The 19,195-nt window shown below is 36.2% G+C and overlaps 2 protein-coding genes across 2 annotated transcripts; both read left to right on the top strand.

Moving 5' to 3' along the window:
- The first annotated feature begins 3,306 nt into the window (after positions 1 to 3,306).
- Positions 3,307 to 4,408, top strand: LOC116146813 (universal stress protein PHOS34-like). Its single transcript, XM_031432264.1, has 4 exons — positions 3,307 to 3,593; positions 3,792 to 3,901; positions 3,997 to 4,115; positions 4,190 to 4,408. The coding sequence occupies exons 1-4, from the start codon at positions 3,410 to 3,412 to the stop codon at positions 4,272 to 4,274; spliced, it is 498 nt and encodes a 165-aa protein (XP_031288124.1). The 5' UTR covers positions 3,307 to 3,409; the 3' UTR covers positions 4,275 to 4,408.
- A 3,557-nt stretch (positions 4,409 to 7,965) lies between these two features.
- LOC116146792 (GTP-binding protein SAR1A) lies at positions 7,966 to 11,222 on the top strand. Its single transcript, XM_031432236.1, has 3 exons — positions 7,966 to 8,240; positions 8,760 to 8,891; positions 10,611 to 11,222. The coding sequence occupies exons 1-3, from the start codon at positions 8,112 to 8,114 to the stop codon at positions 10,929 to 10,931; spliced, it is 582 nt and encodes a 193-aa protein (XP_031288096.1). The 5' UTR covers positions 7,966 to 8,111; the 3' UTR covers positions 10,932 to 11,222.
- The last annotated feature ends 7,973 nt before the right edge of the window (positions 11,223 to 19,195 follow it).

Raw genomic sequence — 19,195 nt, 5'->3', positions numbered from 1 at the left:
ATAAAAGTTATATACAACTTTTTTCCTCCTCTGGTAATGGTTTGTTTCGAATCTCCAAGATCACTGTGAATTAAACCGAGAAGCTCATTTTCCCGTTCTAGAACTGGTTTACAAGTCTTTTTAGTGGATTTAGATTCCACACACATATCACATTTATCAATATTTGAAATATTGACATTTGATAATAAACCAAGTTCTTTCATCTTTTTCAGATTACCATAATTTACATGACCTAATCTACCATGCCATAAATCTATTGAATCAATAACATAAGCAGAAGAAGATGCATTTTCATTCATAATAATATTAAGTGCATTGAGTTTAAATAACTCTCCAGAACAATACCCCTTCCCAACAAAAGCCCGACATTACAATTTTGTCACCCTCAAAGGAGACTTTCACTCCAACTTTTCCCTATATATAAACAGATACAAGATTATATCGAATGTTTGGAACATATAAAACATTACTCAGTGAGAGGGTTTTCCCAGAAGTAAGTTTGAAAAGAATTTTCCATTTTCCCAAAATAGGAGTAGAGCGAGAATCACCAAGGTAAACACATTCTTCTTCATCCCTCACTGGTATGTATTCATAGAAAGAATTTCTATCTCTACAAATATGCTTTGTGGCCCTATAATCAATTATCCATTCTTTCTTTTCAGCAGCCATGTTCACTTGTGAGACAACCATAATAGTAATAACATCATCTTCTTCAGCCAGATTGGCTTTAGGAGGATTTTTGTTGTCTCCAGTTTTTCTATATCTGCATTGGTTACCAAAATGTCCAGTTTTCCCACACACAAAACAATGTCCTTTCTTTTTGAAAGTGTTGGGCTTTTTGTTGTTAAACAATTTCTTGTTATTGTTCTTAAAATTCTGCGGTTTCTTGTTCTTATGTTGAGGAGGAACCACTTGGTTTTCAACAACATTAGCCTTGGATGTCAATTCCTTAGCCTTCTCGACTTTATCTCTAAGCCTATTCGTCTCCTCAATCCTAATATGTACTATCACATCTTCTAAGCTCATTTGCTTCCGTTTATATTTCATACTATTCTTATAATCTCTCCATGAATCTAGAAGTTTCTCAATTAAACAACCAGCCACAAAAGTTTCAGGAAGAATTATTTCTTCATTTTTCAAGTCATTTATCAATAAATGATAGTCATGGACTTGCATGAATACCTCTTTTTCTTCTACCATTTTAAAATCTAGGAAGTTTCGTATGGCATATTTTTGTGATCCAGCATTCTCAACAACATATTTCTTTTTTCAGGATTGTCCATGTCTCATGTGCAGTCTTATAAGCGTAATAAACACCATAAAGCTCATTTGATAATATACTGAGAATAGTATGGCAACATACCTTATTTCCCTTCTTCCATATATCAAGTTTTTTGTCAAAATTGTCCACTCCAGGTTTTGGTTCTTCTGTTGAGAGATACTCTGCAAAATCGAGCACATCCAGAGAGTCGAATATTTTTTCTTGCCACCTCTTGAAATGAACTCCGACAAAAGGCTCGATTTTTGAGATGTCAGGAAGTGATTTGGCAGTGAGAATTGCAGCGTCCGTCTTGGAAATTTTCGATCTTAAGATTGTTGAAATTTAATACAAATTAGTAGCAAAACTGTGGAAGAATAGCAACAAAATAGCAGAAGAACAGTAGTGAAACAACAGGAAAGTAGCATGAGAACATAAAAAAAAATCGCAGAAAAAATAGCAGAGAGACAGCAACAAAACAACAATGTTATAGCAGTGAAACAACAACAAACACAACAGAAAAATAGCAGTAAACAGCAACAAAATAGCAAGGATACAACAGCATCAAGGCATGCAAAAGAATTGTCCTTAATATCAGAATTTCGCCCTTACTGGAAGAATCTTCGTGGTGCAAAAAGGCTCAACAGTAGACTGACCGTCAGGATACAATGAAGAACTTCTAGTTAAAGACCACTCTTTAACATAAGCTTAGAATAGTATGAGGCAACGTAGAAGTGATGAAGGAAAGCTGATAGAATAAAGATGCAAAAGCAAAAGTGGATTCTATTGAGTGGAAAGATTGTACATCAAAAGAGAATAAACACCCTTTTTTGTACTTGACAATCCATTCATAACAACCCAACTTTTAATTCTGTAACAGCCATTATAATTGCCGCCATTACACTCCAAATTAATATAAGAAGCTGTCATGCTTTGAATTGTAGTAACCGAAGCAATTTGTTTTCAAATAAAACAAAAAACTGCAATTACTTTTAATTGCATAACAGTCCAAACAATTGGGATTTTGAAATACCAATAACGGCTCAGCTTTTATAACATGGTCGTCCATTGTTTTGATATAGCCCAAAACTAAAATTAAGATTGTGCCCTAAAATTTGTTATTGTTGGATTCGGTTTGTACAACAACTTTGGCATAATTCCCGACTTTATTGCTCTTTTTATAAGAAGATTATGAGACATTAAATAACCTTAAAGGGTTGGTCTGGTAGTCAAAGAGATTTATTCTATTTTTTGAGTTTTTGAATTCAAATAGGGTCATCAGACTTGTACGATATTTAATAGATGTGAGAGATTAATCGAGAAAGAGACATTAAATAAATGTACAATCAAAGTAGGAATTAAATCTATCACATTTTTTAAAAAGTATGGTTTCTAGCTCAAAAAGAGAAGTCATTATTCATTCTCTCTCTCTCTCTCTCTTCGTAGTTGTAAATTAGTTTTAAGAGATATTTTTAGAATTTTAGTGTTGTTATGGTACCGTTTAATAATGGATTAGAAGATGAGGTGCCAGTGGCAACAACCGTCCTTTCCCTCAACTTGCGCACATAATATCAACCAATTTGGACAGTGACTTACGAGGACGCATTTTGTCAATGTCAAGCATAAAGTTTGTGGGGTCTAGTTATTGATTATATTCAAAGTCTCATCCCCTCATAATTCACCAAGGAATCTACGGATTCTAGAATCCTTCAAGAAAATGCAACTTAAATGAATTGGATTAGCTTATGATTGTAACACGTTTGGTGTCAGAAGCTCCGCTTCAGATATTTGTACTACTGAAGATTTGTGCTTTAAGAAAATGAACGAAGAGAATCCAGGATTATCTTTGACTTAAATTTTTGGTTTAACTTTATGCCTTATCAAGTCATACTGAATGTGAATTATTTATGACCACCCGCAAGTAACCATAAGACGGGCATTGGCTTTCCCGATCCCGAGTTAAATAATATTAACCGTGCGAAGTCGTTTTCATTTAAAGAACCATTATCAATAAAATAAAGCGAAAATCCACGGAACTCAAAGTCAAAAACAATCGAAACTGCCGCCTATAAGTCTCGATTCCTTTTGTTCATTTATCAACATCTTTAAGACTGAAATTTTGTTGAGACAATCAAGTATAAGGTTGTTAGGATGGAAGGAGTGAACATGAAAAAGAGCGAGGGCAAGATTGTGGTAGCAGTGGATGAGAGCGAGGAGAGCATGTATGCACTTTCCTGGTGTCTCACCAATCTATTTTCTCAAAGTAGCAATAGTACTCTTGTCCTCCTCTACGTCAAACCTCCACCTCCTGTCTACTCCCCCTTCGATGCTGCAGGTTAATTACCACCCTATTCATTCTTAATTATTTATGTTTTTAAATTTAGACAAAATTCTGGCAAATCCAAAACCTATGATTTCATTACATTTCAGTTTATATGAACATTTTTTTTAATAAAAGACTATTCTGTAGGTTATTTTAAGTGATTTTTTTGCCTTTTTTTTTTTTTTTTGGTTTCATTTTTTCATATGACAGGGTATATGTTCACTAATGACGCGGTAAAGACCATGGAAAAATACGGAAGTGAAATGGTGAATTCAGTGATGCAACGAGCTGAAGCTGTGTATAGCAACTTCGGAAGCAGTGTAATCTTCTCGTCTCTTATTTTACAATTTCCTTTTTATTCAAATCATTGAAAAATGAAAATATATCTAAATGATTATCAATGTACTTTTTTCAGATAAATGTTCATAGAGTAGTTGGATGTGGAGAAGCCAAGGATGTGATATGTGGTATTGTGGATAAACTTAGAGCTGACACCTTGATCATGGGAAGCCACGGTTATGGTTTCATCAATAGGTATCACTTTTGAACTATCTCAATTTTATTTTAGTAGATAAACTGTCTAATGCTAATGCTGATTATTTTAATAGGGCTCTTCTGGGAAGTGTGAGTGATTATTGTGCCAAGCATGTCAAGTGTCCAGTGGTAATCGTGAAGCATGGGGAGGAGATATGAAATTAGTTTTTATTCCTTAAATATGATGAATGATTCTAGCTTTCCACAAGCACATGTATAAAGTTATAACAGAGTGTGGGTGATCTGCAACTGCTTGAATAGTTATGATACTTGCTTGTTCTTGTCTGATTCCATTTGTAAACAAATCAAATCGTGTTCTTTGGTAATCTTTGATACTTTTTCTAACACACAAGAAGATAATTTGTTATCCAATGATTTGTGCTCCTGATAGCTGCAGATGTTTACATCTTGGTGGACTCAAGACCACATTCATCGAAAGATATTTTCCTATTTTGTATTTTCCTTTTGAAAATTGGGAACGGGGCTAGCTAGCTTTTAGGATGCCTGGGTCCAAAGTGAGCCCATCAAAAAGGAAAGCCTAGTGAAACCAAACATAAAGAAACTGAAGGCTAAAGCTACAGGACCATAGGCCCCCTTCACCATCAAGGCATCAACAACAAAGGCAACTGAAATCAGCTTCTTCGTAAATCCGGAAAGTACATCGCCCATTGACGAAGCCAAACTGCTGAACTGACATGTGAAAGCCTGAACAGTTAATACAAGTTCAATTGTTCATATTAAAATGATCTTTGCAAATTTCAACCTATTGGCACAGGAAGGAAGCCATTGTACAACACTTTATTACATATAAGTTTATTTATTATTTGTTTTCATAAAGATTCAATTATAACAGACTTACCATTCAACAAATCCTAATTTCTAATCCATGGTCCGTGTATCCTTTAGTTGCTCATTAATCAAAATAAAAGCCAAATCCTCACAAAAAGAAAATCTTTCAACGGTAAAACTTCATTAAACTCTCCAGTCACTAGCTTAAAACCCAAAAATTCTCCCCAAACAAAGCAGCAGTGTCCATCTAAATCTTCCATAATGCCAAACAATGACCCTTTCCGAACTACATTTAACTTCAATTAGTTTAGCAAACATATAACAAGCAAATGAAGAAGGAAATTCTAGTAGATTTACACAAACAGGATCCTTGATACAAGAAAAGACCCCAACACTTCATATAGAATGAAATGTAGCACAAAACTGCAAACTCGAGTGTTGCAATGGGCGAAATCCCAAAGAAAACGGCCAACAAGACACTACATTCCATGACATTTGATAAGATGTATAATTAAAACCACAATCATTCATTAGTTGGCAAAAACTTTAAATCCATTATAAGCTTTATCGAATAATACTTAAAATATTAGTCCTGACGAATCACAATACGGCCGATTTACCGATCAAACTAAAGTATATCTTACAACAGAAAGAGACTAAACAAAAGCCATTGTGACAACTCAATGTTACTCCTCCTCAGCTGCAGATTCACCGTTCTTTTTGTTATGCTTCCTAGCGTACCTCTGGTTCCTCAGAAACTGGGGATCCATCTATGTCATCAAGACGTCAATAATTAAAGCGAAATCGATTAACCAGATATAAAAACATGAAAATCAAAAGAGAATAGACAAAACCCTTTGATGGAAGCGTTCCTATGCTTTCTGGGCTTCTTGATACCGTTCTTGTGAGCTATGCGCAGTGTGGTTTTTTTACTTGGCCATTTCTCTGAAATTATACAATAAAAAATTAAATTTAGCAGTTAGCACGTAAATGGTTTTGAGTAATGTGTGAGCATTGATAATGGAAAATAACAAAAAAAAAGGTACTAGAGAAGAGGAGAGCAGAGTAGACTCGTGCTCTCGCGCACTTGTTAAGAGTTAGGGTTTGGGGACAATATACTCAATAATGTGACGGAAGAATCGGGAATTCGGGATGACCCGATAAAAGAATCGGAAACTTAAAGAGGTTCCTGGGTTTTTTTTACTAAATTCTGCGCACCAAGAGTCATCATAATTGCATGTACACCCTTTCCATTAGAATTCAATCTTGTTAATGATGTGGATTTTTGTCTATTTTGTATTGTAGTGACATGACAAGAGAATGATGTATATTTCAAAAGAGTAAACAACATGTTCCCACCCAAGGTTTCGTGAAGCTACAAACGTTGACAGGGTAAAGTGGTCATTTGAATTAGAGTAAATTTGAAATAAAAATAAAAATTTCAAAATAACCCTCCACATCTCAAATTTCTTTGACAAGCACCCTCTCTCAACTCACAACCATTGTTGTTGTCGTTGCCAACCATATTCCATGGATCCCTGCCAGATTTCTCACCCAAATTGAAAGGATTCATCACTTTCAACTAAACAATCAAACTTCCTCATAGAACGAACAATCAATCAATAAATCAAAAGAAAAAACCAAAAAAAAAAAAAAACAAATGAAATCAATAACTGGTGTGTAGCCGTTGAATGACGAGATACTGTGGTTAGGGATGATGGGAGTTTTGGAGAGTGGTTGCTAGTGAGTCAAGTGGTGGTGGTGGGGGTTAAGGCCGTCAGAATTCGACTTGGGACAGTCGTGCTTCACGTGAAAGAAAATTGGCAGCGCCCGATGAACGGTGGGTGAGTTTGCGGGGGGATAGGGTGAAGTTTTGGTGGTGGATGGACAAAGGTGCTATGGGTGGTGTTGGGGAAGGTCGCCAGCTCCGAAAAACGGCCAAATCAACCTGAAAAGGAATTCACACACAACCTAGAAATGGTTGCAGGAATGGCCAAAATCCAGTCAAATGGACAGTTAATCGGCTTGAGGCTTGTGAGGATGGGCTAAGGGTGGTGATTCCAATCGTTTCCAATTAGAATATTGGCTGGAATTCGTTCTAAACTATACTAAGGGTGTTATTGAAATAAATTTGAAAATAATGTGGGTTAGTAATTCTACTAATGTAGGAGTTAAAAAGTAATTTATTAATTTATTTGTCAAGACTAGTTTGGTAATAGCATTCTTTATGCTAGAATCCAAAATTCACTAAAAAGTGTTGATTCAAGGGTGGGAATCTGAATTTATGAAACTAGGGGTGGAACCTGTAGATCCGTGAAAACTTGGGTGGGAACATGTCGTTTACTAATTTGAAAATTTCAAAATAGTTTAACAAACTAACTTCTTAAATATTATTTTATAATCTATAAATCAAATAGAATTGAAATTTAGAAACTGTAGCCGCATCATTCCCTCATTCCCTCTTTTTATTATTGTCTTAATTGAAAGACAATTAGATACTAATACAATAATGAAACTTTTTACAAATTAATTTTATGTTAGAAGGTTGCATAAAATAAAGAAATCAGTGAAAACGAATAAATTTAGTATGCTAGAATTGATTAATTTGCGTAAGTGATTTATACAATTAATACAAATTAAATTTAACAAATTTTAATGAAAAAATCAGAAGCAAATTGGGCTTAAATTTATAGAAGAATTATGAAAAAAAAAACAGAGATGATAATATTATACTTATAAAATCTTTTTATTACTTTTTTTTTATAAATATGATATAATAATTTATAATTAATTAATTTGTAATAAATTCTATCTATGACTAATCAATTAAAAGCTATTACATCATCGTTTATGAAAAAAATTATAAGCAGCATTTATCCGACTATCTTTTTCACGATGATTTAATTAGAAATGAGACAGTATCGGCACTGTAGTTATGTACTGAACATAAAACGGCGTCATCCAACCCAGAAAACTGGGCCCACAGGGAAGCAAGATCCACCTCATGAAAATATCAATTAACCCCAATCAACTGTTCTCCCATTTAACTTTCTCATCGTTGTTATTGTTAGGGTCAAACTTAATGTTTTCTTGTGCCTGATTGAAACCGAGACCTGAATTGGACGATCTAGTTCCTTCTTTAACTTAGATCGTCATAAATTCAAGCTCGATCTATCGTTGTTTGGATTCAGGTAACCGATTAATACAATGTTTCTTTTTGACTGGTTCTACAGCGTCTTGGCTTCGCTTGGTCTGTGGCAGAAAGAGGCTAAGATCTTGTTCTTAGGCCTAGATAATGCTGGAAAAACCACCTTGCTCCACATGTTGAAAGACGAGGTCCTTTTTGTTTTATTTCTTATCTCTTTTCTTATAATCTTCTATTTTATGCTTCTATTTCCTAAATCGATTTTGAATTATTTTTTACTTTTTTGAGAAGTGGTAGGTAAGTGAAGTAGAATTTAGAATCTTATTCTTTTATAATTTGATTTATTTGAGACGTGGACAAACATAAATCTCCTCACAGGTGAATCGTACACAATCTGATTTAACATATTGCATCATTGTTTCATTTAACTGATTGCTCTTTGTGTTGGTGCTTTGACCCCTCCCTTTTTTTTTCAATTTCGGTACTTAAACGAAATGGAATTTGAGATTTACACTCTTTTTTGTTTTTGATGGAAATATGAATATTTACGTCTTCAGCTGTGTAGTTTAGGATGGAAGAAAATTTTTAATAAGTAGATAATTTCATAAGGCTTAATTGGATTAGTAAAGTTACTCTCAGACATTTATACTGTGTGCAAAACGTAGAAGTTTTGTTTCATCCTGCAGTACTTATTCTTGGGTTGATTTCAGAGATTGGTTCAGCATCAGCCAACGCAGTATCCCACATCGGAAGAGCTTAGTATTGGGAAAATTAAGTTCAAGGCATTTGATTTGGGTGGTCATCAGATTGCTCGTAGAGTCTGGAAGGATTACTATGCCAAGGTGAGTTATACTTAAAACTCAGTTAGTTTAGTACTTAAGTAATTTATATCGCATCTGAAGAGTGGACATACCACCTATTGGATTAATTGTTGCTATGTGCAACACTTTCAGCTTAACCCGATTCATTCTTAATTCAATAATATGTAATTTATTTGCTATAAGAAACGTGTAACTGCCAGTTATAATTATTAGCAGTTGTTGACCGGATTCAATGGTTTACGGATGCACCCTTGTTTGATATTTGTTTATTTCTATGGTTCTTTTGACATGCACTCATGTTAACTGTAATCAAGTGCTGCTTGTGATGTTTTTTGGTTTGAATCTTACCTTTTACTTGTTTCTACCATTGTTGTGATGCAACCCACATTTGTCCCATATATTACTCGAAAGTAATTGACAACATCTACCTGTTCATGCTATTGTCATAAGTTCTTCTCAACATATATTTGTATAAGTTAGACAACAACATGTTAACTTTTAGTACAACAATCTATTAATGCAAGGTTAACTAGCTGCATGTATAATTTTTTTTTTTTTTTTTGTCTTTTGCCTTGTGACATATAAGATACAGAAGAAAAATCTATTTGCATTTATGTGTTAACTTTTGTATCACTTTGGCAGTAAGACTCTTAATTAGATTTTCATTTTGAAGGTTATTGCCCTCTGTTTTAGTTTATATATATACTCATAAGAAAGGCTTCTTGCTGGGAATCATTGTTTATTTCCAAAAGTGTAACTTATGCTGTTTTATGGCTTGAAGTTGTAATAGTGCATCCCTTGGTTTGCGAGAGTGCAGGTTGTGGTAACAGTTTGCCGGCTCTATGTCAAGCTTGTATTGAAGTTGCTACTAACGTGGTCCATGTTTAACTTAGGAATTAACTTATATTGAGGTGTTCTAGAACTGAATGCAATGAGGTTTTTATGGCTTTCTCAAACACCTATTATAGACGTTCTGATGATGCTTCTTATGAAATTTTATTTAATTGCCTTTGGATTGACCTATACCATGTATCATTAATTTTTTTACGAACCACGTTATTTTATGAGCTTGATTTGCTTTAACTCGTTATACTTTGCTTGCTTGGTGTTTTCTGTTATCTTCTATGTTGACATTCTTTACTTTGTCCTTCACTTTCCTTCTGTGATAAGCTTGATTGTTGCACCATTTTGCTGTAAGCCTTTTTGTTAATTTATTCAACTTCTTGTTAATTTACTGTGTAATTTAATTTCCCTATATTTGTTATGAAATTATCTCTGTGCCTTATGGTGCATTAAATTATTTCAATTGGCTAAAGCCAAAGTGCATTCCATCCATATATATATCATTGCATTTCTGTGCAACTAGAGTTGCTTCGGTTGGTTAGTAGAATCCCAATAGTTATTCTTTGTGCCTTGGCTTAGACAACGTTGATATGATAAGGCTTAGGTAGATGCATCCATTACACTGTTGACTGAGTTAACACGGATGAAGAGAGAATACTACTAGTCCCTATGAAAGTTATCACTTGGACCTTGATGGCAAAATTTATTTTATGTCTATCTGTGATGCTTACATCTTTCTTATGCTTAGAAGTTCTGTGATTATATATCTTCCTAATTCAACTGGGTGTATTTTTAAATTTGAAGACTCTAATTTTGGCCTTGTTGCAAATAATATATATTCGGCTTTCTCATCTCTGCAGGTAAAATACTTCTAATGTGGTTTGCATTATGTTACAGGTGGATGCTGTAGTCTACCTAGTGGATGCCTATGACAAAGAGAGGTTTGCGGAATCAAAGAAAGAACTGGACGCACTCCTTTCTGACGAGTCATTGGCTAATGTCCCTTTTCTTGTTTTAGGGAACAAGATTGACATCCCATATGCAGCCTCAGAAGATGAGTTGCGATATCATCTTGGCCTGACAAATTTCACCACTGGCAAGGGGAAGGTTAATCTAGCAGACACAAATGTCCGCCCACTGGAAGTGTTTATGTGCAGTATTGTGCGCAAGATGGGATATGGTGATGGCTTCAAATGGCTCTCCCAATACATCAAATAGCATAATGGCCGGTAGTGTTTTAGGAAGATGTATTGCATATCCCGAAAGCCCTATCCTATCCCACTGTGTCTCATCGCACGAATTGTATTAATCTCCTTGTTTGGTCTAGCTTGTGAGTGGGATTTAAATTGGAAGTACTGTGTTTTGAATCTGCGTGGAAGGAATTGTTAATGTTACTACTCTGTAAAATTGACTTGTGGTAGCAGGTCTTATCTGATATAATAGTTTGTTAAATTATTTGCCATCTATTGTCATATGCTGCAGTACAGCAGAAATATTGCATTCCTTTCCTATCACTGTCATATTGTATAATTGGGCTTTGCAGTATGTATTATTATTTTTAAGAACAAAAGGATTTAGCACTCTCCTTTCTGTCCACCCACATAATGTTTTCGGTTGGTTTTCATCGCATAGTTTGGTAGTACAGATAATATGCTGTGTGTGCAACTAGTCGTATGGAAAAGAAATAAAACGAATGGGAGGAAAACACCATTCTTTCAATTTTTTTTTTTTTTTTTTTTTTTATGTTTGCTGCAATAAGCTGTCGAATCCTCGATAAAATTTCTGAATCGATTTCAGAGCGAGGTTTCTGTGCCAAAACCTCGATAAGATTCTGTGACTCGATTCCATGGGGTTCTGTGCAACTTGGCTGTGATATTTGCTCTCTTCATCAATCCTCTGATGGTTTTGGGATTATGGTTTTATAAATGGAAAATTTGTAACCATCTTCAATGAGGAGTTTATCATCAATCAGTAATAAAACCTGTTGTATAGGTCCACAGTTTCATGCTTCCATAATTGCTAGCCCATCTCATGATTCATATTTCTAATAACAACACCTGTCAATTTCAAGTGGAGACAAATGGCCAAACAGCATTTGACAATATGTCGGTTGCTGTAAACGTTTTTAATATACTTTTGATCGTTCCTGGCAAAATACAAATTGCTGTGGACGTTTTAACTAATTCAAAGGCCAAAACAAAACAATAAAATTTATTCGATAGAAAAGACCCCACACATATCGCCATTACCACACTTCCCTGCCACGCCTAACGCATAATAAGAGTAAACATCCGCGTATTGAAACTATACCAACTTATCAGTCACGTGCACACACTCTCACCACTTCTAGTCTTATTTTTAACATTTGACTGTTGACTCATCCCTCTTTCCCCACTATATATAACTTATAAACACTCACCCATACCCCATAATAATCTCTACTTACAACTGAAGATCCACCACCACAACTGAAACTACAAGATATGGGCAACTACACTTCCTCTTGTTTTCTTGTTCATTCAACCCTAAAAGCAAAGCTTGTCGATGCTAATGGAAACCTGAGCAGGTCCCTTCCCATTAAAGCTGCCGAGGTCATGCTTGAGAACCAGGCCACGTCATTTCTCCTGTGGACGGGCTCCTTAGAACTCGCCGTATATCGGCCATGCGAGCTGACGATGACTTTTGCAGGAAAACTTTACATGTTTGTTCCTATTACAGAGTCACGGAAAGTTACAGAGAAAGATATTTCGATAATAGAGGCTGCTTCTGACAAAAGAAATCGTTACGCTTACGTAGGAGGAAGAGGGCAACGGCAAGGTTTACCCACTGTAACTGAAAGGTGAGGGAAGATAGAGAAGAAGTGATCAGGTTACTGTTTTGCGAGTGAATGATACGGGGTTCGCCAGTCACCGATTTAAGAATCAAAAGCGTGGAACCCGTTTGGAAGCCATTTCTGAAGTCTACTGAAGATTACAAGTTTTTCTTGGCTTTGACTCTGTTATCCTCCATGGAATTTTTAACTTAATTATCAGAATATGCAAGTGTACATGATGATTAATTCTTACTGAACAAGCCTACGAACCCAAAGCTGGCCCATTTTTTGGCCATTGAATTGATAGAAAGCTTGAAGGTGGCCGAGGGCCTTAACCAAAAACATAACTGCACGGGCTTATGGGCCTAAAAAGTGATATATCATATTGTATTTAATAAAAGTTATCTTTCGTATTTCACCATTCTTGGTGTTCTATTACCGTTTAAGAAGGTTTTGCTTGCTTGATTGCTCAATTAAGGGTTGTTTGACAAATGACATGATGTTAATTTATAAGAAAATTAAACCGTGTTAATCATTTTACTCTTATGACATATAATACGAGTTGCTTGTTGCTCAATTAAGGGTTGTTTGACAAATGACATGATGTTATTTATTAGAAAATTAACCGTGTTAATCATTTTACTCTTATGACATTAAATACAGTTAATCACTGCACCATCCTCTATTACAATTTTTTTTTTTTTTTTTTTATCATCGGAGGTGTGGATTAGCTTGCAAACACCTCAATAATCTCCTATTAATGCCTTAGAATTGTTGGCCGCGTAAGAGCCCCAATGGCCACCTCTATTAATACTTAGGAGACTTGAACTAACATGGCATAGGGGTGGGGCCAGGGACCCCATTCCCCGTCCCAAAAACACTCCTTGCCCCGCCCTGTCCATTAGAGGAAGTTAGGGATTCCCCCATCCTCGCCCCAAGGATTTTAGAGACTCTCCTCACCCCTTTAATTTTACATTGACATCAATTTGAGAACAATGCATGACAAAAACTATTTGAGCATTTAAAAACAATAGTCAATTCTCCTTCAATGTTGAGATTCGTCCACATGACAAACACTTAAGTTAATCTTCTAAACTTAGATAAGACTTGCACTTGTTCAAAATACAACATATATATGCGTTGAGCGGGAGAAGGGCACTCCCCACCCCATCCTCAGGACCGGATTAAAACTCCTCCTGCCCCCCCAAAATTGGGAAATCCCCATCCCATAGAGGGCGGCAGGATGGGGCCCCAAATTTCGGGACTCATTGTGATGCTTAACTTGAACTCAAAAACTATAAACCTTTTTTGGCTCTTTTATTATCAGATCATGCATCCAATGATGATTTATTACAATTACTTAAACCAATATACAATGTTACTTAAATAAAAATATTCTTTGATTTAATTATAAGTACAAAAAGACATGCATTTACGTATGAATTTGCATATAAAAGGTTATCTCATTCATATGATTCAATAGTATTACACCCGTGAGAATTAGAAACAAAAATATAAATCACGGAAAGCTTTGTATTGACCGTCCAATTTAACCACGCATCAGGTAACAGGCAACACATTATAAAGGGATTGGTTAGTATAATTACAGTTGAACGTTTCTTTGACTTCCATTTAACGCTAGCCCTAGTGAAGACAAAAGGACCCCACCTATCCAGAACATCTCTGACCATTGGATCAAGTAATTACATACGTAAACTGTCAATATCATGTACAAAACAGATCTGAAGGACAACAACTCCATCTTTTAAGTTATTCCCAAGTCCACCATTATATCCCTCACAAGATGGAGCGGTTTAACAAACCCTTTCCTACGCATTCCTACATATACTTTCTTTAATTTCATACACACTTATTTCAAGCTTCAACCAACACACACACACACGCCTTCTCCCTCTCATGGGTACTACATCACATATCGACCCTTTGATGCCACCGCCAGAAAAGTCATTCTATCAACGGCACTGTGCATGAGTTTGACTATCCTGTCACTGTGGCAGAGCTGATGCTAGAGCACCCACAAGAAGTTGTAGTTGAGTTGCACTCGGCCGTCACTGGAGAGGCCAAACCCGTTTCCTGCTACAAGAAATTGGATGTAAAAAGGTTTACTTAATGCTCCCCATCAGCGAGGCAAGCCAGCTTCGTTAACTTCGACGAAGCTCGTCACGTTCTTTGAGTGCGATTCAGTGTTAAGATCGCAGTCCCTTTTATTGTCATCGAAGTTTCTTCCCTTTGTTTGCTAAGATATGTCCTGCAGCTACTAGAGGCACAAGTTTATTAAGTTGCAGAAGAAGGAAAGCTCGGAGGAGAGACCAGTGGAGCTCACAATTGTATCGAGCTTTTGCCGGAAAGTTTGGACGGGAGGCCAGAGTATTTGAATAGAACACTTTCGGGAAAGGCGTGGAAGCCTAGCCTGGATACATTAAGGAGAAAAAGGTTGAGAAGGTTCCCCACTGGTTGTTTCACAAAGGTTTTATTGTATCTAATTATTTTTATAGGAAAGCTTTGATTATTAGAAAAAAAAAAAAAAATGAAATGGAGCTACTGGGCATAATTTATATGTTTTCTTTTCTTTTGCATATCTTGCCTCTTTTATCTTTTCAAACTTTCTTGGTTTTTTTTTTTTTTTTTGGGGATATTATGTATACCTCATGGGTTAAGGAAAAATTGAAATGTATGTAGTTTATTGAATTCAGGCCAAATGTATAAGTCAAATTGGACTTATAATCTTTGATATATATGGGACTATGGGTTTAAGCCCAAAATTTATACTCATATAGCAAGAGAAAGGTTATTGGGTTATATTAATTCCTTAATTACAATATACAGTATATAAAAAAAAATGATGAAAATGTGCAATTGATGATAATATTCTCCTCGTCAACTTAAATATTTTATAATTCATTAAGTACTTACGTGGCACAAACCCGACCTATGTATTTTGTTAGTGGGCTGTCAAACACCTTTCGCATACACGTATAGATGTTAATAATCAGTATACCCAGAGTCCTTCTGCGGGTAAGTATACAACATATGAGTCGTTTTTGCATTTTAATATTGTAGATGCAAAAATCTACCTTATAGAGAGAGGGATTGATCCCGTAAGGTTAAGGCCACTAGCGATATACTGCACCTGCATACGTAAAAAAAAAAGCATGAAGCAGACAGAAAACACCAGAGGCACTCCGATGCTCAAGTCAGCAAGGCTGAGTGAGACTAGTTTAGTGAGGGTTAGGGAGAGGAAAGGTTACCGGAAGTCTAGTCAGAGACTGTGACTACGACTGTAATGCGAAGTTCTCGAAAGTGGAAACTCCAGGGTCTAAAGGTGTAATGTCTTTGTCTCTTGTGAGAGGGTTGAACTCTGTTTAAATAGTGACTATAGGGCCTTCGAATCCTGGTAGGACTGGGAGTCCTTGTAGTGGTGGTTTTTTGAAAGAGTGGAGCCTTTAGCTCCCTTATCTCAGTAGGAAAGGGAGTCCCAGCATGCCTAGGATATGGACCTTAGATGAATTAGGATAGTGATTGACTTCTTTAGTAGAGTTCAAGTAGTACTATACTTCATAGGTGACTGTGGGCTCCAAGTTGACCGTAAGTCCAAAAGGTGTTTTAGGATTAAAAGGCCTGGGTCCAGATGATGAAAAACTGGAAAAGTATACCGAACGGGTCTTATCTGCAGAACTCTGTTATAGACCCAATTAGAATTGGGCTTGAGCTTCCCACTTTATTGAAGGCATCTTCGTTTTTGGACTTATTTGGGCTAGGACCTTTTCTGGCCCTAACAAATATTTCGCTATAGGGATGTAAACGGATCCTGATCCATTATGACGAGACATATTGTTGATTATTTCACATCATAACTCAAACTAATCTTGGTTTGGTTTTTATAACATAATTATCAATTTTGTGTTAATTCGTTTATATTATTAATCAACCAAAATTGGTTTATATAATACAGCAGTCCCTGACTATAAGGGAAATTACATGGAATAATCTCATTGACTTCGGAATTACAGAACAAGAAATTAAATCAACAAAATAAGAGGAAATTAAATCAAGATATACTAGGAAAGCAAATACAAAGAGGAAACTAAATCAAGATATACTAGGAAAGCAAATACAAAGAGATATGGAAAGTCAATACGCCCCCTCAAGTTGGAGCATGGAGGTTTCGAATGCCCAACTTGCCAACCAAGAACTGAAATTGTTGCTTGCCAAGAGCTTTAGTAAATAAATCAGCAACTTGATGGCGCTGTGAAGGAATGAAACGAGTAGTTAACAATCCTCGTTGAATGCAGTCTCTAAACAAGTGACAATCAATTTCAATGTGCTTTGTTCTTTCGTGATAAACTGGATTGTTAGCAATATGCATGGCAGCTTGATTATCACAGTACAAATGAGTAGAAGAAGAAAGTGAGACAGTTAAGTCTGAAAGCAATTGCTTAACCAAATTAACTCACATGCAGTAATGGCCAAAGATCGATACTCTGCTTCTGCTGAGGATCTTGAAACAGTCGTTTGTTTCTTGCTTTTCCAAGAGATGGGAGAATGGCCAAGGAAGATGAAATACCCACTAAGAGATCGCCGATTAAGGGCAACTTGCCCAATCCGAATCACAATAGGCTGAAAGTGATAAGGAACTTTGTAGAAGAAAGAAAATACCTTGACCTGGTGTTGATTTGAGATATCTCAAAACCCGCAAGCAGCCTTGCCAATGACCTTGTGAGGTTGATTCATAAACTGAGAAGAACATGAACTGAATAACAAATGTCAGGCCGAGTGAGTGATGCAAGTAATCAGGCGTCCTACTAGACGACGATAGAGCTTGGGATCATGAAGAGGTGGATGTCATCAAGTGTTAACTTGTGATTTTGTTCAATGGGAAAATGGCAAGGTTTTGCACAAGTAAACCGCTTCCTGTAAAATGTCCATGTGTATTTTCGTTGAGAAAGAACAATGCCTTCGGGAGAGTGAGCAACTTCAACACCAAGGAAGTATAAGAGTACCAAATCTTTGATGGGAAACCAAGATTCTAAATACCGCTTGAATTGATTGAGATGCACATTGTCATTGGCTGCCATGACCACATCATCAACATAAACAAGAACCACAAGGAAAATTTTTCCCGGCGGTATGTGAATATGAGCTGTCAGCTTTGGATTGAGTAAATCCATATTGAAGAATAGCGGTGAAAATTTTGCAAACCATTGCCAAGAGGCTTGTTTTAGCCATACAAAGATTTCTGGAGTCGACATACCCGTGAATCATTATTGGATATATAACCCGGTGGAGGTTTCATGTAGACTTCCTCCACAAGATCCCGTGGATAAGGCATTATGACATCTATCTGATGTAAAGTCCAACGTTTGATTGTTGCAACTGTAGCAAGGTACGAACAGTGGTGAGTTAGCAACAGGTGGAAACGTTTCAGTATAATCCATCCCTCCACTTGAGTGTACCCTTTGGCTACAAGGCGTGCCTTGTATCGTTCTATGGTCCCATCAGACTTGTATTTAATTCGGTACACCCACTTGCATCCAACTGCTCTCTGTGCCAGGAGGTAATTCTCAAGGGTCCAAGTGTTGTTTTGTTCAAGTGCCTCTAACTCATTCTTCATTGCTTCTTGCCACCGAGTATCTTTAATTGCCTGTGATAAGATGTTGGCTCATCATTGGTTGAGATGGCCGTAAGAAAACAACGATGTTGTGAAGAAAAATGTGAGTAGGAAAGATAATGAGATAAAGGGTAAGAAGTACCTGAGGAAACCGTATTGGCATGAGATTGGGATGTGTCTTTATTATTTCCTGGCAATTCAACAATGTAATCCTTGAAGTGTGCTGGCATCTTTCTTTGTGGGTAGGATGAGTGATTGCAATGGGTACTAGATTAGGAAGGTCATGGAAATTGTAGCTTGATCATTCCTATATTGAGATGTATTGGTTGTATTGTCATTATCTACAACCCTCTCATCATCTATGTTGTTTTGAGGAAGCTCATTGGTTGTATTATTCTCATCAATTCGGTCAGCCAGATCTATTTCACCATCCTTATTAACTCCCTGTCATGATGATCTATAATGTCAGGTTCTATGATGAACACAGGTATAGGTGATAAGATGGAAGATTGTGTTGGGGAATAAGATTGAAACGGAAGATGGTTTCATGGAACACGACATCTCTTGAGACAATAATTCTATGAGTTGTCAAATTGTAAACTCTATATCCTTTCTGACCATAAGGATATCCAATGAAAATACAAGGATTGGCTCGTTCACTAAATTTATCACTAGACCTTGGAATAACCGAAGCATAACAAAGACACCAAAAGCTTAAGATGTGAGTAATTTGGCTTCCTAGATAACAAGATTTCATAAGGACTTTTTCCATTTAAGAGTGGTGTGGGTGCATAATTAATCAAATAGGCTGCAGTAAGAACACACTCACCCCAAAATTTTATAGGTAATCCTCCTTAATCTTAAGCTCGTGCAACTTCTAAGAGATGCCTATGTTTGCGCTCTACTACTCTGTTTTGTTGAGGGGTAGAAACACATGAAAATTGTTGAACAATCCCTTTTTCTTGACAAAATTGCTGAAATTTGTGAGCGGTAAACTCAGTCCCGTTATCACTTCTAATCTGTGACATGAGAATCAAATTG

The sequence above is a fragment of the Pistacia vera genome, unplaced genomic scaffold (assembly GCF_008641045.1).
Source record: "Pistacia vera cultivar Batoury unplaced genomic scaffold, PisVer_v2 Contig483, whole genome shotgun sequence".
Taxonomy (NCBI): Eukaryota; Viridiplantae; Streptophyta; class Magnoliopsida; order Sapindales; family Anacardiaceae; genus Pistacia; species Pistacia vera.
This window is presented reverse-complemented; position numbering and strand designations above follow the sequence as displayed.

Coding starts and splice junctions, on each gene's coding strand:
- LOC116146813 (XM_031432264.1), top strand. CDS start 3,410: ATGGAAGGAGTGAACATGAAAAAGAGCGAGGGCAAGATTGTGGTAGCA. Junction 3,902..3,996: donor ATAGCAACTTCGGAAGCAGT/GTAATCTTCTCG, acceptor TACTTTTTTCAG/ATAAATGTTCATAGAGTAGT. Junction 4,116..4,189: donor GGTTATGGTTTCATCAATAG/GTATCACTTTTG, acceptor TTATTTTAATAG/GGCTCTTCTGGGAAGTGTGA.
- LOC116146792 (XM_031432236.1), top strand. CDS start 8,112: ATGTTTCTTTTTGACTGGTTCTACAGCGTCTTGGCTTCGCTTGGTCTG. Junction 8,241..8,759: donor TCCACATGTTGAAAGACGAG/GTCCTTTTTGTT, acceptor GGTTGATTTCAG/AGATTGGTTCAGCATCAGCC. Junction 8,892..10,610: donor GGAAGGATTACTATGCCAAG/GTGAGTTATACT, acceptor ATTATGTTACAG/GTGGATGCTGTAGTCTACCT.